This window comes from Garra rufa, chromosome 23, assembly GCF_049309525.1.
Source record: "Garra rufa chromosome 23, GarRuf1.0, whole genome shotgun sequence".
In the NCBI taxonomy this organism is placed as follows: Eukaryota; Metazoa; Chordata; class Actinopteri; order Cypriniformes; family Cyprinidae; genus Garra; species Garra rufa.
The window spans coordinates 161,413-181,906 of NC_133383.1; the positions used below are offsets into that span (position 1 = coordinate 161,413).

Sequence of the window (20,494 nt, forward strand, 5' to 3'; positions counted from 1 at the left end):
GCCCCTCAGTGACACTTTAATTTACACAGAAAGTCCTGATCTTACAACCTGTGGATAAAGATCCCAAATATCCATCTGTCGTTCTGTTTACATCATCATCATCATCATCATCATCATCATCATCACATGTCCTGGAACCAAACGAGGAGTGAGAATGCGAACCGGACGGGAAGCCGAGGGGAAAGTCGGACCAGGGAGAGAGAGATTTCAAATCATAACGTGTAACCTGAAACGCTATAGCAGGAGTTTGTGAGCGCTGCTGATGTTTGTCACTCCACACACGCACACGCACACACACACACACACACACACACACACACCACACACACACACACACACACGCACGCGCACGCGCACACACACACACACACACACACCGCTGCCACAGCCAACTTCTGCTTTCAAATGGACCCATTTATTGAAGCGTGTGCCGTAAGAACACAACTAAACGGAAAGTTAGTTCCTGTACTACGTATACTACGTCAGCGCTGGAGTATACGAACATGTGAAACGCCGCCCGATGCCGTTCTGATTGGAGACACACATCCACACACGATACCCTGTCTAGAAGATTAAAGTATGAAGATCTACTCTCCGTCCCGTTTCAACCCTAGAGTTTTGCATTTGTACTAGCGTCGTCGTCGTCAACTACTTTGGCCTGGAAGCACTGATACCCATTGACTACCATAGAGAACTTCCACTGCATGTTACCAAGTTGACGTAAATGTACTCAAAATACCATTAGGAAAAAAGTAGTGAGTTCTAAACTTCCTTTATTAAAAAAATATAAATATGTACATAAATTCTATTTCAGCTATTAAAATGGGGTCACAAAGTAAACACCTGAAGCCTGTTTCATGGACTCCCTCCGTACGCCGTGACCACAGGAACCCTAAAGGACCGCGCGTCCGCTCGCAACCGCCGCAACCGCGCGCACGGACGGACGGACTGACGGAGAGACGCGGGGAGAGAGGGCGAGGGCGGCCCGCCTCCCTCCCGGTCTCCGCCGGATTGCTTTAGTTGCGAGAGAGAGAGCGTGCGCCGTCCGGCCGAGAGGATCTCCGACTGTCCAGCTGCTCTGGGACCAGCCGAGCAGCTCGCCGCGTCCACCGTCCCGTGAGAGCGAAATCAACACAAAACCACCGACGGGAAACGCCGCCGCCGCCGCCTGGCGAGAGGAAATGAAGAGAAAGAAAAACAGAGCGACAGAATTTCGTAAGCGATGGCGTCCAGGATTGGGCTCTCTGTAATGTGCCGCCACATCAAACATCATCACTTCCAGTTCTGACAGTCGTTTACTGACATGACATGACACACACACCTTTGCTTCAAAGTGCAGAACTGCTACATTATTGGTTACAGACATCTATGTTCTATAAAAAAACGCCTTTGGTACAATAAATTATCAAAAGGGAGAAACAAAAGTGGTGTAAAATTCACAGCATAATCGTGAAGCCAAATCAAAGAAGCGAAAGGGCCAAAGTAAAACACACATGCTGAGCGACGGGAAGGGACGCGGCCGCCCCGTGACATCGAGAGCGGATCTCTAGCGAAGAAAGGCCTCGGATCGCCGCTCCGTCCCGGCGCGCCGTGAATGAAGGGCGTTCGCACGTCGAAAACACACCAAAGCTTTTGTCGCTCGAAGAAGAAGAAGAAGAAGAAGAAACAACGTCCGGCTCGTCTTCGTTCGGTCCGTGACGATAAGGCCATGTTAAAGCAGCGCTCGCGCACGCGCCCGTCGCGGGGTCTCATTGCACTCTGGGAAAGCTCTGCTCGAAGCACACGATTGCACGACATGAAGAGGGATAGACGCGGGGCGGGGCGGGGCGGGGCGGGCGGCGCTCTCGCTCCCGTGTTCGCGCGTGCCGGCGAGCGTCTGAAACCATCTGAGAATCGGTGAACAGAAGCCAAGGTCAGAGGAGGACGGCCTCGCGTCGAGCGTCCGCGGGCGGCGACGGGCTCCCGGCAGCTCTCGTCTCGTCTCGTCTCGTCTCGCCCCGTCCCGTCACGGCGGCTCCAGGGCCGGTCAGGAGCTGGCCACCGAGCTCTGCTGCACGCACACGCCCGCCATGGGCGACTCCTCGCGCTCCAGGCCCGGCCGCAGGCCCATGTGAGTCTCGGCCATGTAGTGGCCCGGCCCAGAGTTCGAGGGGTGACCCGGCACGCCCGTCTCCTGCCGCGGGTTGGAGAAGGCACCCAGTCCCAAAGTCATGCTGCCGTTGTGGCCGAAGCCCAGGCCGTGCGGCAGCGGGCGGCTCTGGTAGGCGTAGTGATGGTTCCCCGTGGACGAGGAGGACGTGGACGAGGACGAGGCAGAGGAAGACAGCGAGGTCATGGACAGGTGGCCGTGGGTCACCTCCATTGAGTCCTGCGTGGAGGCGCTGTGAGAGGGCGAGTAGAGGCGCGGGCGGGGCCGGGCGGGGCCCTGTCCGTGCTGCGGGTGGTGGTGGTGGTGATGGTGGTGCGACGACGACGTGTGGGGGTGCAGAGCCTTGGGCTGGTGCGGCGGCACGTGGAAGGTGGTCTCCTGGACGGGGTGAGTCTCTCCGGCCGCCTGCTGAAGTCCGTCTCCTCCCACCCAACCCAGCGCTGGCACGAACGCCTGTCTCGCCTGAGGAAGAGCACACACAGACACGAACGTCATGTACATCTCACAGCCAAAGCAAAGGCACATTTTGCAAAGCTGCAACAGAAAGCTTTTGCTTTTAAATTTGTTTTTTTATGTTATTGGAATCGAAACTAGGAATTGTTAAGAATCGTAATCAATCAAATTCAAACGATACTCAACACTAAGTCAAGAATCTCTCGTTAACATTAGGGGTGCAACGGTTCAACTTAACTCGCAACTTTCTATCACGGTTTTAGAGTCAAGGTTTCGGTACGGTTCGTACATGTGCTATGTTTAGGGAAAAAAATGTAAAAGTAAAGAAATAAGAATAATCTATCTACAAGCAACAGCACAAATAAATACAATAGCAGGGCTCGAAATTAATTTTTTACTTGGTAGCACTGGTGCTCCCAACTTCAAAAAGTTTAAAAATCAAAAATTTAGGAGCACCCCATTTCTTTTTAGTAATGCACCGATCTTGATTCTTCATGGCCGATTCTGATTGCCTATGTTTTACAAGCACATGGACTGACCACTGCTTTTTAAACAATCAACAGTATAAATAACAAAAAATAAATGACACAGTTGTTTCTTATTCGTGTAGACAACAAATGCAGACATAATCAAAGTAGGCTACTCTTTCAATATTCAAAGTGCAATTAGAGACCGAATTTTTCAAGCATGATACAGAGCTATAGACAACTACACAACTTATTATAGCCCACATATAATAACAGCCTAGATATTCTATGTAGCCTAATTTGCGCGAATTGGGGAGTCACTCTTTAAACGCGGGGTATTAAAATTGCTTTTGAACGAGCGTGCGCATTTTACTTTTGGTTTCATTTTAACAATGGAGAACTTTTAATTGTCCACAAACAAAAATCGTCATATCACACACCGCTAATTGCAATGCAGTTTGTGCAAATCCGGAACAGAGGTTGGTTGAGAGAGAAAAAAAATGACCGGATCCTAGTTGAGCGGAGCGCAGTGTAGGGGGAATGATTAACAGCTAATATCTCAAATCTGCATTAAGGGTAATAATGTAAAGATGAAGTTTAAATAGTTATGTAATGTTGAAGAGAACAGCGATCCTGTTACTGTATCAGCTCAAAGCAGTCTGTGCACTAGTAAGGCTAGTGAAAGTTTTGTAAAGAAATGAAACCAAGTCGCACCACAGCAATTTCTCGCAGTCACACAAATGTCCCCAGATCTAATTTTGGGAGCATTTGGCAGAATGCGCATCCATCAACAGAAACATACATTAGCCGAACATATTACAGATGCGTTGTCAGATTCAAGTTGAACCGCAGTCCTGGTGCGCACCGAACTGTGGGAGGAGAACGGGACGGTTCGGGTTTTTACTGAGATCCGTTGCACCCCTAGTTGACATGCTAATGAGTATGAGGTGATGAATCTGACAGTGGCAGATTGTTCTTTAGAAGAACCCAGTGTTTCCCGTTAACTCTCTAGACCAGTGGATCCCAACCATGTTCCTGGAGGCCCCCCAACACTGCATGTTTTCCATGTCTCCTTAATCAAACACACCTGGATTCAGATGATCAGTTCATTAATAGAGACTCCAAGACCTGAAATGGGTGTCAGTCAAAGGAGAGATGCAAAATATGCAGTGTTGGGGGGGCCTCCAGGAACGTGGTTTAGAACCACTGCTATAGACTATAGCCGCCCAACAGTTTCATAATAAAACCGTGATATGGATTGATGCGCTTATCAAATCGCAGAAGTATATAATCTACTGAGCTGCGTGTTTCAGAGTGAAGTACTGTATTTAAGCTTACAGAATGAGAACGATTCCAGTGTTTCAGAGCAGCTTGACTGACAGTAAACGCAGCAAAAGTGTTAAACCTGCATTTAGGAACACGATTAATTTGAGGACTTCTATGAGGACAGCATTTCTCTGGATTTACAGTGACACACAAACTGATTCTGATTCTAATTCATGTCTTTCTTTCTTCAGTCACAAAGAAATATAAGTTTTTTGAGAACAACATTCCAGGATTTTTCTCCATGTAGTGTACATCTATGGTGCTCAACAGACTGAAGGTTAAAAATGCAGTTTCAATGGGCTCCACATGATCTCAGATGAGGAATAAGTGTCTTATCTAGCGAAACAATCTGTCATTTTCTTAAATAAATCAATAGTTACACACTTTTTAACCTCAAATGCTGGTCTTGTCTAGCTCTGTGACGCACATGCGTACTCTGTGTATTCCGGTTCAAGACAGTTAGGGTATGTAGGGTACATCTCATTTTCGCCTCCAAGTGCAAAATCATCCTACATCGCTGTTTTACCTTTTTTTGCAAAAGGTGTTTGATCTTCTTTGCAAGTTCACTTTGTAAACACTGGGTCAGTGCTTCTGCAGCGATGTAGGATGATTTTGAAGATGAAGATGCATGCACATTGCAGAGCTAGACAAGACCAGCATTTGAGGTTAAAAAGTGCATAAATTGCCATTTTCTTTAGAAAATAACCAATCATTTTGCTAAATAAGATCTTTCTTCCTCAGCTGGGATCGTTGAGAGCCCTTTAAAGCTGCATTTAAACTGCATTTTAGAAGTTGAAACAGGCACCACTGAAGTCCACTATAGGGAGAACATCTCGGAATGTTTGCCTCAGAAAACAATTTCTTTACGACTGAACAAAGAAAGACATGAACATCTTGGATGACAAGGGGGTGAGTAAATTATCTGTACATTTTTGTTCTGGAAGCAACCAATCCTTTTACCAGATTTAACTCTAAAATGGTCAGATTTTTCTAGTGGGACTGTGGTAAACCGTAACGTGTGACGCGTGTCTCGTGTTGGTGTTCGTGTGTGTGGATGGGGTCGGCACCTGCGGGCAGAGGTTGTGACAGTCCATGCCCACCGCGGCACTGAAATGTCCTCCGCTGTGCCGGTGCTGATGGGTCGGGTCGGAGCGTGCGCGACCGCTGGTGCTCGTTCCAGACGATCCTCCTGCAAACACACAGCGTTTACCGTCAGTGAGAGCGAGACTCGTGATCTCAGAGCAGTGTTTGACCGTGGTCCTCTCTGACCTGAGCTGGAGGAGGTGCTGGACGTGGTTCCGGACGACTGCGACTGCTCCAGCGCCGGGCTCGTGGACACGCTGCTGCTGGTGTTGGTGCCCTCGTCCGCCGTCTTCTTGAAGAAGCTGTGCTGCAGCGCGTAATACGGCTGGATGCGGGTCTTGGGGTCGTAGTCCAGCATCCGCAGGATCAGGTCTTTGAACTTCAGGTAGTCCGCGACGGCGTGGCCCGACTCTCCGGATCTCCGTCCGCCGGGGCCGCCCGCCTCCACGCCCAAAATACTGTGCAGCTTCCGGGAGCCTGCGGGTTTATACTGCGCACGGGAGACACCGGAACAGTCAGCATCTCCGAATCAAACACAGCCCGACGGCAAATCAACGTAAAGAAAGAATCGTACCCTTTTGCCATCTTTGGTCTTCTTCGCACACCACGTGCTGTCAGACATCTTCTCAAAGAACTTCCTGGCTTTAGGGGCCTGCTCCAGAATGTGACTGGGAGGGACGCCCAACACCTCCACGATTTTATTCATTTGGTCGACCTGCCGACAAAACATTCGTCACAAGCGGTGAGTAAACACACACGTAAGGATGCGCTGATACAGGCCTGGTTCAGATTTTAAAGGGTTAGTTCTCCCAAAAACGAAAATTAGCCTATTATTTACTCACCCTCCAGGCATCCTGGGTGTTTTTGTAAGAAAAATATCCATATTTAAAATGTAATAATCACTTTAATCTAGCTTGAGCCAACTGGTTGTACATGGAACCGGGCGGATGACGTAGGATGTCAGTGTTGCGCATGCGCCTGTGAATCTCGCACAAACCCACGTTTGTTTACAGGAGCAAAGGAAGCAAAGTTTCCTCTTGGTTTATATCGAAATCCTCTGACATTTTTCTTTAAAAATCCTCGTTTTGTACTACTAATTCAGGTGTTTTGATCTCTCCATGGCGTGTTTGTCACATCTAAGCGGCACATGTGCGACGCCAACATCCTACATCATCCGCCCAGAGCCGCTTCCATGTACGACCAGTCAGCACCAGCTAGATTAAAAACTGATTATTATGTGTTGAATATGGATATTTTTCTTACAAAAATGCATTGATTCACTACATGAGGCTTTTATTCACCCCCCTGAGCCACGTGAGACACTTTCTGTTATGGATGGATGCACTTTATTGACTGATGAAGAAAAACACCTGCATGCCATTCTAAAGCTTGGAAACGCTAGGATAATTTAATATAACTCTGATTGGATTCATCTGAATAAAGGAAGTCATATACACCTAGTATGCCTGGAGAGTAAGTAAATAATGGAGTAATTTTTCTTTTCGAGTGAACTATAAAAATAACCGATACGTTCGCTAGATAAGCCTTATTCCTTGGCTGGGACCATTTAGAGCCCTTCGAAGCTGCATTTTTAACCTTCCATTTGTTGAGCACCATTAAAGTCCACGATACGCAGAAAAATCTTGGAAAATTTCCCTCAAAAAACTTAATTTCTTTGCGACTGAATAGAAATAGAAAGACAGGAACATCTTAGATGACGGGGAGTGAGTAAATTATCAGGAAGTTTTTACTCTGGAAGTGGAGTGATCCTTCAATGGCAGGTTATTAGGCTGCTGTCACTTTAAGACTATAGATCCAGTATAATGACAGTCATTCCAATGGTTTACATTAATAGGAAAAAAACAACCATTTACAAGAATATGCTAAGATGTAGACATTTAGACATGTATTTTGTGAACAGCGTCTGGAACAGTAAGATGTTTCTGTGTAGATTGGGCCAGTTTCATTGGCGTAATGTTTTGTTTCTGCCAAGTTAATTTCATCTGACACAATCATTTTTATGAATATACATCTGTAAACTAGGCATGATCAGACAGCAAAGACTGGAAGGCCGGACACGGGCAAGCATCGGTTCGGATCAGAGCTCACCTCATTAGCGCCGCTGAACAGAGGTTCTCCAGTGTGCATCTCCACTAGGATGCAGCCCAGAGACCACATGTCGATGGCCAGATCGTACGGCATTCCCAGCAGCACCTCAGGCGAGCGGTAGAAGCGGCTCTGGATGTACTGGTATATCTGAGGACACATGTGTTACTGAGTGACGCTCAACACAGGAAACAGCAAACTCTACAGAACAACACAATGCCTGTTCTGACGGACAGACGGCGACTGCTGCGTCTCACCCGCTGTCCCAGCTGACAGGAGCTTCCGAAATCCACGATCTTGATGGCGGATCTCTTGGGGTTGCAGAGCAGGATGTTCTCGGGTTTGAGGTCACAGTGGATGATGCTCAGCTCAGGCGTGGCCAGGAAGAGCAGCGCGGTGCACAGCTGCTGAGCGAACTTGCGCGTCAGGTTCAGGGACACGCCGCGGAAATTCGTGTTCCTCAGCAGGTCGTACAGGTTATAGGACAACATCTCGAAGACCAGACACAAGTGGTTCCGGAACATGAAATGACGTTTCAGATGAACTGGAGGAGAAAGAAAAACACACAATGACATTAACGCGTGATGATCAGTCTAACGCTCGACTGACGACACAGAAACAAACGTCTTGAAGACTAGAATGCACTCTAGGACACACAACGCAACTGTTCATGTCACTTGATGACCTTGTTCCCTTAAATTCCCTATAGAACGTTTCCAAACTCCTGATCGGCTGCAACCGTCACACCATCAACAATGAATTAATCTACAGCCATATGTGACCCTGGACCACAAAACCAGTCATAAGGGTCAATTATTTTAAATTGAGATTTATACATCAACTGAAGGCTGAATAGATAAGCTTTCCATTTGTTGGATAGAACAATTTCTGGTCGAGATACAACTATTTGGAAATCTGGAATCTGATGGTGCAAAAAAATCTAAATATTGAGAAAATCACCTTTAAAGTTGTTCAGATGAAGTTCTGAGCAATGCATATTACTAATCAAAAATTAAGTTTTGATATATTTAGGAGGAAATGTACAAAATATCTTCATTGAACATGATCTTAATATCCTAATAATATTTTGCCATAAAAGAAAAATCTGTAATTTTGCCCCATACAACGTCATTATCTTGGCTATTGCTACAAATATACCCGTGCTACTTGAGACTGGTTTTGTGCTCCAGGGTCACATACATAAATAAGTCAACTTTTGACCAATTCCCAAACCATTCTGTCTGCTTTTTCATGGTCACACATCTGATTTGCTCCTGAAACACAATATTCCTGCTAATAATGTTGCTTCTGTCTGGTAAATTCCAACATTTTTCCTAATTTTTAAGTCCCTTTGGATGAAAGCGTCTGCTGAATGATTCAACTTACTGTACATGTAATGAACACATCAGCCACTAGAACTTACACTAACTTATAAAACAGATACAACAGCAGCCTCTGCTTCCTCATGAATACTAAATCAATATCTCAGACAACAAAATAAAGTACAAAACAACACAACTCTCAGCTCAGAACCCAGATTCATCCCTTCAAAACACAGAAACACTGACACAGTCCCAAAACAAATCATCATCATGAAAAAAATAACAATTACGTGGCTACAATCATTTTGGTAAGACAAAAGAAAAGCTAACGACCAAAATGTATTCTTGAGTAATGAACGGGTTCATTAGTGAAAGTCCTGCACAAATTCTGTGGCTCAAATGACTTTAAACCATAAACAATTATCACTTCGACTCTACGTTTGGATAAGTTTCTTCTTCAGTTTGTTCTCAGGTGTTTTCAACATTTCCAGAAATGACATTCACACGGATTTTAAATAAGATTTCAGTGAAAGAAAAGACTCTTCAGTGGTTTTGTGTAACGCTTGAACAATACCAGCTACAGAAGGACTTCAGACTTCTTCAGCACCTGTTCCCCACACAACCCTGACCTCCAACATGACTCTACAGGCAGACAGGAGTCTGTTTAAGTGCGAGAACAGCAACCCTGGAGATAACATGAGACCCTGGCCTGTATTTAAGCATTTCAAGTTGAGCAACACGCCGACTGTCCTAAACGGGACGATTCATTCCTCTCCAAACACTATTTCATACGCATTCATCATGATGCCACAAACAACAACATGACAAAGATATTTCACAGAACATATCCTTATGCTTGCTCACATTTCATATTAAAGTATTACTCCACTTCCACAATAAAAGTTTGATTATTTACTCATCCCCATGTCATCCAAGATGTTCATGTCTTGCTTTCTTAAGTTGCAAAGAAATTACATTTTTGAGAAAACTTTAAAGGATTTTTCTCCATATAGTGGACTTCAATGGTTGGTGCTCAACAGACTGAAGGTTAAAAATGCAGTTTCAATGCAGCTTCAAAGGACTCTAAACGATCCCAGCCGAGGAAGAAGAGTCTTATCTAGCCAAACGATTGGTTATTTTCTACAAAAAAATGACAATTTATATACTTTTTAACCTCTTGTCTAGCTCTGTGATGCGCATGTGTACTCCTGTTCAAGACAGTTAGGGTATGTCCAAAAACTCTCATCTCATTTTCTCCCTCAACTTCAAAATCGTCCTCCATCGCTGCAGAAGTACCGACCCAGTGTTTACAAAGTGAACGTGCAAAGAAGATTTACAAAAACTCTTACTCTTTACAAAAATGATAAAACAGTGATGTAGGATGATTTTGAAGTTGGAGGAGAAAATGAGATGAGTTTTTCAACATACCCTAACTGTCTTGAACTGGAATACACAGAGCTGACACATGCGCATCACAGAGCTAAACGAGATGAGCATGAGAGGTTACAAAGTATATAAATTGTACATTATTTTTTTTTTTTTTTTTTTAGAAAGTAACCATTCGTGTCACTAGATAAGACCCTTCTTCCTCGGCTTAGAGTCCTTTGAAGCTGCATTTAAACTGCATTTTGGAGGATCAAACTCGGGGCACCATAGAAGTCCACTATATGGAGAAAAATCAGATTCCTCAAAAAACTATTTCTTTACGACTGAAGAAAGAAACCCGTGAACATCTTGGATGAAAAAGGGGTGAGTAAATTATCTGTAAATTTTAGTTCTGGAGGTGAACTAATCCTTCAAACCAACATTCACAACAAATATTAGAGAGCAGAAGAAATCTAAAAAGGAGCTTTCTAATAGAGATGAAGTCATTATCATTGCGTAAGAAACATCCTGATCTTTTCTCTGACCATAAGAGCCACGATAGAGTCCCACATTACCGATGTAGTACTTCATCTCGGTGTCGTGTTTGTTCATGAGCTCCAGCAGTCGGACTTCAATCTGAGCCTGATTCAGAAAAGCCTTTTTATTCTTGATGATCTTGATGGCGACCCACTCCTGCTCCACGCGGTCATACGCCTTCACCACCTGCCAGCGGATGGAGACCAACACACGCGTCAGACTCACGCACAACGGGAAAAACACCGGCCGCTTCTTCACTAGCGAACGTGAGAGACACTGACCTGTCCGAACGAGCCTTTGCCTATTAAAGAATCGATCTCATATCGGTCCATCCATTTCTCGCCATTTTTAACGATGTAGTCAAAGTTGTCGTCATCAAAACCGTCGTTGTAAATCTTCCTCTCCTTCTTGTTGCTGGAGTCCTCGCCCTGACCCTGTTGGTGACGGCGCTTCTTTTTTGCATAGTAAACCTGCCAACAAAGGGAAAGTCTGAGATGAGCTGCGGATGCAGAGCCCAACCATGTGCATTATTATCATATCATATGTGACCCTGGACCATAAAACCAGTCATAAGGGCCTTTTTTATTGAGATTTATACATCATCTGGAAACTGAATAAATAAGCTTTTTATTGATGTCTGGTTTGTTAGGATAGGACAATATTTGGTCTGAGATGCAACTATTTGAAAATCTGCAATCTGAGGGTGAAATAAAATCAAAATATTGAGAAAACTGCCTTTAAAGTTGTCCAAATGAAGTTCTTAGCAATGCATATTACTAATCAAAAATTAGGTTTTAATATAATTACGTTAGAAAATGTACAAAATATCTTACAAAAAATACCCATGCCATGGTTTTGTGGTCCAGGGTCACATATACATAGAAATTAAAGGTTAAAACCTGTCAAAATAAGAGTAAGATTAATTAAATGTTTCATGCAAAAAACATTTAATAGGGTCCCATTATTGATTAGACATCCGTTTAGACTATTAAAAATATTTTAACCATTAATACACTCCAACTAAAATAAAACAGGGAAAAAATAATTTTGAAGTAAATTAAATTTTACCTGGGACAAAAACAAAATTTCATAGATTTCCACTGAAGCGAGTAATGCATTTGTGACCCTGGACCACAAAACCAGTCATAAGAAATTATAAGAATAAATAAGCTTTCCATTGATGTATGTTTGTTAGGATAGCACAATATTTGGCTGAGATACAACGATTTAAAAAAATCTGGAATCTGAGGGTGCAAAAAAATCTAAATATTGAGAAAATTGCTTGTCCAAATGGAGTTCTTATCAATGCATATTACTAATCAAAAAATAAGTTTTGATATATTTATGGTAGGAAACTTACAAAATATCTTCATGGAACATAATCCTAATATCCTAATGATTTTTGGAATAAAAGAAAAATGTATCATTTTGACCCATACGATGTATTGTTGGCTATTGCTACAAATACACCTGCGCTACTTACGACTGGTTTTGTGCTCCAGGGTGACATTTGTTTGAATCAGGTTTAACATGAGTTCACAAACTGAGTGTCGCACCTCATTGATGTGTTTGTATGTTTTGATCAGTTCGATGGAGAGTTTTCTTAAGGGCGCAGTCGCTGGATCCCGGAAACACTGAGGCATCCGCCTTTGAAGCATCACCATATCAGCAGTTACCTGAAACACCCGACAGCGTTCATGAGCACGAGCTTGTGGAGACGCTACGCCGCTTACTATATCTGTGCGTGAGCGCGTACCTGCGGGGCCTGCGAGTTGTACGGCAGCGCAGCGGCTGATTGGTCAGCGGCGCTCTGCGGGTGACCATCACTGAACGGCGGGTGAGAATGGGGCGTCTGCGCATCCATCTGCACACCAGCCGAATGGAAAGAAAACGAGGGGGCCAGCCGAACAGAGGAGGGTTTGCATGCTGAGGTCTCTCCTCCTGTAACACACACACACACAGGTGACCACCTCTTCCAATCTAGAAACGTCTAATGCTTTTACTTAGACATGAATCACAGTCTCTTTTCCTGTTATTGTTTTAATGTGCGGCAGCGAGGGCTCCAGAGAAACGCAAGCCAAAAGCCCTGATCGGGTTACAGAAGATCCGAAAAAGCTCGGACCGAAATGGCAGATCATGCTTTTGTCACAAGACGACACCGGACACGTGTTCCAGTCCTTCAGAACGATAGATTCAAACACACACACACACACACACACACACACACAGGTCTAATCAGAGCTGATCGGGTGTGTGTGTGTTTATGACTCAGCATCAGCATCTCACACACACACACACACACACACACACACACACACACACTGAACCGTGTCACACTATAAACACAGAAACAGCACACAAACAAGGTGTTTCGGTTTCAAATCAGACGATGGCAATGACAGACCTGTAGCGTGAGCGAACCCAGCAAACGAATGATTTCACACTACAGACGTCTAGACGACAGCTGAGGATTTTAGCAGCACCGGTCGAGCAAACGGCAGCACAATAAAGACTACATGTGAGCGTTTGTGACGGACGTGATGTTTGCAAAAGTGACGGTCTGCAGCGAGCGGGAATTCTGCAGATCATTAAGTCGTCATTTATCAGCGTCTCTCACCAGCAAACACAATGCAGCACATTCACACTGGTAACCAGCGCTCTGGAGCCCAGCAACAGTGCCTCATTACCATAGCCTACCACCAGGAAGATGGCGCGCCATTGGCCGCACGGCTAAAGCGGCAGCCAATCGGGAAAGGGTATGCAAATAACCCACTTTTGTTGCTAGGGCAAAGCTGCGAGGCGCCGTCCAATAGGAAAACGGGTAAGAGGCATGAAATTGAATTGCACTTTGACACATTTCCCAGCACAGTTTAACACAGTATTTGCTGACAGAAAAGCTCTCGGGTGAGGAACCCGGAATCAGTTGGTGCGAGAGAGAGAGAGGGGACCCGCGGCAGCCCACCCCGGAGACGGACGCTGCCACGGGACCCTGGCCTATATTTTTAAACATTTATAGTCGAGCGGCACGCCGTCTGCCCTAAATAGAGTGCTGGGTTCCTCTCGGAGCTGACAGGAGACTACAAACAACAACCTAAAGAGGGTTGCACAGAATCTGAGCTCAGGACCAGAACCCTGAATAAACGTTGCACACACACACACACACACACAGGCTCACCTGTATGCATCGTCTTCTGACAAATCTCATATCATTGTGACAGGGGAGTCCATCTGCAAACCACAGCCCACTGCAAGAACAGCACAGACGTGAGCGTCCACATACTGTACATGTTTCTCTGAGTGTGTGACATGAAGGTAATGAAGGTAACGTTACCTGAAGCGACTCTCAAGTGGTTTCCAGGTGAGAACAGCCCTGATGTCTCAGCAGGGTCTTGCCGTTTTTTGAGATGGTTTGAGAGTTGATCTTCAACTTGCACAACCATTGGTGAAGATCTGTGGTGAAATCAGTCCTCAGTTTAGCACAGGTTATCAATGCACACACACACACACACACACACACACACACACACACACTGTGTACAGTACACAAACACACATGAGATCACAATCACGGCGCGTTTCTCAACACAATAACACAAACAGCGGACAGAAACATGATGAAGAGCTCCTCATCCTCCTCCTCCTCATCATCATCATCATCAGCAGCAGCAGCAGCAGCTCGGACTCTTGTCAAGGTTGTTCGTCTGCTGCTAACTGCAACTTTTCCAACGCGTTTCGTGCCACTTTTTCCGCGAACGCGAGTTTGACGCTGTAAATCAGTTTGGCGCACATGACGAGAATCAAAGCTGTCAAAACACTGCTAGCCTAGCCAGCTAACGGCACCGCAGCCGCACAACAATGAAGCGCACGAACCCGCTCGGAGAGTGACAGTTCCGCGGCCGGTCCGTCAATGGTCGTGATGTTGAGCGCTAAACGAGCAGCGGATCATCTGTGAAACGTTCACGGAGAGCTGTCGACGCCGAGGCTAGCTGGACATTAGCAGCGCGGGCCTGTGAGCGGACCGAAGCCTGAACGGGGCGAGCGACGAAACGGCCCCGCTGTCGCGCTGCGCCTCCGAAAACCGCACAGCGCGTCGGATCGAGCCTCGAGCTCGGACGGGGCGAGCGGATGCGAGCCTCCGGTGCGCGGCGTCGGGATCGGTGAGGGCAGCTAACCCGTTAGCCGCAGCAGCGCTAGCCGTCATCACTCACCGTGTCGCGCGCGCCTCTTTCTGACGAGAGGAACGAAAATCCTCCGGTAGAATCAGCGATAATTCCCAGCCGCCGTCCTCAGGAATCCCTTTCCAAAGTATGTCCGATGCGAAGCCTCGTAGAGAAAAAGAACAGCGCCTCTCGGTGAGCGTCGGCGCGCTCCGCAGCGCAGCAGTCCCGCCGTCCGTCCGTCAGTCACTCATCCTGCGCGCGCGCCGCCGCCGCTTCCCCTGGACAAAATGGCGCGAGCGCGAGCGCGCGCGCGCTCTGCAAATCCGCGCGCAGCACTAGCTCACGCACTAAACTTGCGGCGTGGCGCGCTGCTCCTCGTCGATACGACGCGCGAATCGGTGATCGATCTATCTCTCGATCACTATCGAGCGCCGCGGCCGCGCGCCAAGAGCGGTCATCAGTCGTTTGAGGGGAGAAAAAAAAAGTCAGGAACAAAATGGAAGCCGAGCGAGAACGTTTCCATGACGACTGTCCATCACACGGCCAAGTTCCCGGATGACCTCATGACGCAGGAGCCCCTGCTCGGGTTGTCATGGAAACTGCCAATCAATTTTACGTTTCGCAGGGCGTAACCAGAGCCATATAAAAAGAGAGTTGCGACACGCTTTGATCTCGCCGCCGCACGGTCACGTGGTTCATGGAGCTCTCAATAGTTCCAAACAGCTCCGCGCTGTCAATGTGTTTGAATGGAGTTAAATAGGATAGACAGCAGTTTTACTATATTTGCAGCAATTTCGAGTAATTATTAACACATAATGTGCATTGATTGTGTATTGATAACTTCTCTGAATACGCTTTACAATCGCATTTTATTCTGGGGAGTGATAAAGAGACATAATTAATATGTTCTCATACTCTTTGGCAGTCAAATGTGACCAAACACCTTAAGTGTAACTTTTATTCAATTAAATAACTGTAATATATATAGTTAAGTTCTATTTAGTAAATATTTTGAGGAGGTTTTTTGTACTTAATATGTGCAATAATGATCCTGACCATTTAAAAGATAACATTTTCTAATATAGTATTTAGATTACAGTTAGTGTAATATTTAAGGTTAAATACATCTGCATGTGTATTTGGACATGATCAAACACTCTTTTTTTATACAGTATGTTTCAATTTAATGATTTAATGTTAAATTAAAAAAAAAAGTAATTTACTCTTGTTTTATGATATTCAAATATACAACATAAGTGAATATTATAAAAGGCAAGCAAAAATGGCATTTAACATAATAGAAAATATGAAAATAATGTTTAAAAAAACACAAGGCAACGAATTGCATTCAGCATACATTTTTATCGTGTTTCTTGAATGCAGTCTTTACTGAAACTCATTCAACCTCCTACAGGGAGAGAAAGATTGCAGAAAGACTAAAAACATAAAAATATGACAACTAGTATCTGGTTATGGTCGCTATTACGGTGTTTCTCACGTTATCCAGCTGCATTTACAGTTTAACTGTTTATTTTTTAACGATAAACATTAACTATAACATGCTTCATAAAACACCACTATTGGCCAGTTTTTCGAGAGGTCAACTGATGCGTTAAAATGTAAAGAAATGCAGTAATTTCTTCAATATACTTGCGACTGTGCTTGAGAAGCGCTGAAATGAATGGGCTTCAATGGAGGAGCTATTGGTTGTTTGGAACTATTGACCGCTCCATGACACGCTTTACTTCCGCATTCCTCAGTTCCTATGGAAGCCTATGGGAGTGTCGCAACTCTCTTTTTATATGGCTCTGGGCGTAACGAAAGCGACTGTACGTGCGCGACACGACGACGACAAAAACAAACGGACAGATCGCGCGGATGTTCACAAACACACTTTCTGACGATCATGTACACACTTAAAGTATAAGTTTGAGAAAGTATTTACATAAATGTAGATTAGTAAAAAAAAGTTGCTGTAATTTTGCGGCATTTAAAATGTTTTGAACTTTTAATTTCAAAAGAACTGTCCTAAAACTCAAGTTATTTGCAATATATATTAATTAACCCTCTAAGTTTAATTTAATTTGCCTTTGATAGAATTTAAGTTTTAAATTAATTTTATATTTATTCTGTATTTTATTATTATTATTCCATTTTTATATATATTTATTTAATTAGTATTAATTATTTTGTAATTTATTTTTGTGAGTATTACTTTTTAAAGAGGTTTAACTTAATTTTAATTTAATTCTTAATTCCTATCCAGTTAATTAGTATTTTTTGTATTTTGTAAATTAATTAAACTTGATTTATTCTGTATTTTAGTGTGTATATACACACACACATACACATTTATTTAATTAGTATTGTTTATTTTGTAATTTATTTTTGTAAATTATTACTTTTTAAAGAGGTTTTACTCAATTCTATTTCTTAATTCCTATCCAGTTATCTAATTAGTATTTTTTTTATTTTGTAAATTAATTTATTTTGATTTATTCTGCATTGTAAAGTGTGTGTGTATAGATTAATTAGAAGTAGATGTCACAGTCACATCATTAGCAGCTGCGCAATCATTTGGTGGCAGAAAAACACTGGTAACAAGTGGAATGAAACAGAAAAAGTCCACAGAATAAGACAGAAAATGTGTTGTTGTGACTTTGGACGTCAGAATTGAAATGCAAATACTGCCATTAGAAGCTTTTTTAAAGCATAAATTTGATTTTAACAATAGGTCTACATAATATTACAGAACATATTATATTAGCCCTACAGTTACAACAGGAAATACTATTTATACTAAACATTTTACATTAAACTATTTTATCTCACAAGTCTCTTTTTTTCTCGTATATCTATATCTTTTTTCTCGTATATCTATATTCTCGTATATTTATATCTCGTATTTCGGCCTTTATAACTGTCCATTCTGAGGGGGAAAAGTTAGAAGTGTGGGATAAAAACTCAAAAGAGAAAATGACGAGTTGGTTTTTATCAGAATTGTGAGATATAATCTAAAATGTACCGTTTATAAATTTAATCTTAAATTTATATATAGCCTATATAAATGTATTTAATTAGCATTAATTTCTTTTTCATTTATTTTTGTAAAGTAGTTCTGTAAAGTAAAGTATTTTTTTAAAGAGGTTTAACTCAATTTTGTCTAAAATGTCCTAATTCCTATCCAGTTATTTAATTAGTATTATAAAACGGATAGTTCTGGTCGTTGATTCTGATTAATTGAGTCTCATTGGAAGCTGCTGTAAATCACTCTACAAACACACACCTCTGTTTAGGCCATGTTTGTGTGTTACAACCACATCTGTTTCTGAGGAACTACATGCTAGGTTTTTATTAATATCATTACACTTTATTTGCTCTGTTTTATTTTGTGAAGCCTTACTACGCATATGGAATAACCGTTTAATAAAAGCAATAAACCCCATGAAGCCGTGGTTTACAGTTAATTGTGACCCTGGATCACAAAACCACTCATAAGAGTCAATTTTTTTAAATTTAGATTTACACAGGCTGAATAAATAAGCTTTCCATTGATGTCTGGTTTGTTAGGAGAGGACAATATTTGGCTGAGATGCAACTATTTAAAAAATCTGAAATCTGAGGGTGCAAATAAAATCAAAATATTGAGAAAATTGCCTTTAAAGTTGTCCAAATGAAGTTCTTAGCAATGCATATTACTAATCAAAAAGTAGGTTTTGATATATTTACGTAGAAAATGTACAAAATATCTTACAAAAAATACCCATGCCATGGTTTTGTGGTCCAGGGTCACATATACATAGAAATTAAAGGTTAAAACCTGTCAAAATAAGAGTAAGATTAATTAAATGTTTAATGTCTCATGCAAAAAAAAATTAATAGGGTCCCATTATTAATTAGACATCCATTTAGACTTTTTAAAAAATATTTTAACCATTAACACACTCCAACTAAAATAAAACGGGGAAAAATTAATTTAGAAGGAAATAAAATTTAACCTAAAAATCTAAATATTGAGAAAATCGCCTTTAAAGTTGTCCAAATGAAGTTCTTAGGAGTGCATATTACTAATCAAAAATTAAGTTTTGATATATTTACGGTAGACAATTTACAAAATATCTTCATGAAACATGATCTTTACTCTTTAATACTCTATATTAATATTTTTTATTTTGTAAATTAATATATTTGTACATATCGTGTATATAAATAAGAGATTAAATATATATAAAAAAAAAGTTTAACAAAGGGACAACAAAAGTTTGCCTGGACGCACAGCGGAGCCCCGCCCCCTCCGGATGACGTCAGCGATCATATGACTGAGACGCGGAAGGAAGCGAGTGCACAGAGAACCAAAGATGAGCGTTTCGCTGGATATCAGGCTGAAGCGGGCGAACAAAGTGTATCACGAGGGGGTAAGAGCGTCTCTGGAGGAGTGTGTGCAGCTGTGTGGAGTGAGCAGGAGCTGAGTGTGCTGTGTTTCAGGAGCGGGTGAGCGGAGTGCTGGTGATCAGCAGTAGAGACGCGCTGCAGCATCAGGGGGTTTCTCTCTCTATGGACGGACTGGTCAACCTGCAGCTCAGCTCCAAGAGCGTCGGCGTCTTCGAGGCCTTCTACAACTCTGTCAAGGCGAGTCACTGAACGTGTCTGTGTCCTACCGATGATGGGAGAAATATGGCAAGCCGCGTTAGCCTAAAATATACTAACGGTGCGTTAACACTGTTTTCAGTTCATTCATGTGGAAGTTGAGCGTAAACGGTCGCGTGGTGCATTTTGGGATTGGAAGCGGGATGGAGAAAGCGTTGAGAGCAGCTGAGAGCGTCAAAAGGTTGGGCATTCCTCAACTTTATGCAAATCTCGAGCGCGAAACGCCGGGCGACAACCAATCGCTGTGAGAAGTAGGCAAGGCAAGATTATGACGCGTGTTTCCGAAACTGGTGGATTACTGAGCTGAAATCACGTTATTAAAAAAGGCATGCAAAAGTAAATGCACTTTGCATGCTTTCATTACATGTCGGTGTTTCGTTTGCGAACCGCCGTTAAAAGAAGACAATGGAACGTAAATAGGGTGTAAACATTGTTCTTAAAGGAGAACTCCGTTGTGATATTGACCTAAAGTGTATTGAATCATGATACCGAGTGTAAACGTACCTTGCATATCTCATCTCGTCTTGTCCACTGCTGTCCGAAATCTGGGGTCAGTTAGCCGATGCTCACAACAGCTTGTCAATGAGATCAATGGGGCATCGAAGGAGCCATGTAAATAAATCACTGTTTTACGCCATTTACGAGGCACAAAGTAGCGCCACACTTCATCGGTAGACTTCCAAGGGCCCTGACATTCAAAACGCGACATTGAAAACTCATAAAAAGCACCGGTAGTATATTTACGAGAAGATTTATACAGACAGTAACGGCAAGAAGTTTAGCGGCCGTCGCCATCTTGAATGTAGTCACGTTAAGTCGAGTGACGAGCAGGAAGGAACGTATCAGGTTTTCAACCTATCAGGTTGTAGTTTCCTTCGT

At 43.2% G+C, this 20,494-nt stretch overlaps 1 protein-coding gene across 1 annotated transcript; it reads right to left on the minus strand.

The window, feature by feature from the left end:
* Positions 1-319: 319 nt before the first annotated feature.
* dyrk1aa (dual-specificity tyrosine-(Y)-phosphorylation regulated kinase 1A, a) lies at positions 320-15,453 on the minus strand. The gene is made up of 13 exons (XM_073829416.1): positions 15,017-15,453; positions 14,140-14,258; positions 13,984-14,053; positions 12,565-12,749; positions 12,365-12,484; positions 11,090-11,278; positions 10,847-10,994; positions 7,842-8,128; positions 7,588-7,734; positions 6,053-6,193; positions 5,665-5,968; positions 5,463-5,584; positions 320-2,611 (listed from the first exon to the last, which is right to left on the minus strand). The coding sequence occupies exons 3-13, from the start codon at positions 13,991-13,993 to the stop codon at positions 2,027-2,029; spliced, it is 2,238 nt and encodes a 745-aa protein (XP_073685517.1). The 5' UTR covers positions 13,994-14,053; positions 14,140-14,258; positions 15,017-15,453; the 3' UTR covers positions 320-2,026.
* Positions 15,454-20,494: the final 5,041 nt, after the last annotated feature.

What these genes read in the sequence shown, in the direction of transcription:
- dyrk1aa (XM_073829416.1), bottom strand. An exon ending in TGTTCAGCGGCGCTAATGAG is followed by an intron (nt 6,194 to 7,587) that starts GTGAGCTCTGAT and finishes TTTTGTCGGCAG; the next exon opens with GTCGACCAAATGAATAAAAT. An exon ending in AGACCAAAGATGGCAAAAGG is followed by an intron (nt 5,969 to 6,052) that starts GTACGATTCTTT and finishes TCCCGTGCGCAG; the next exon opens with TATAAACCCGCAGGCTCCCG.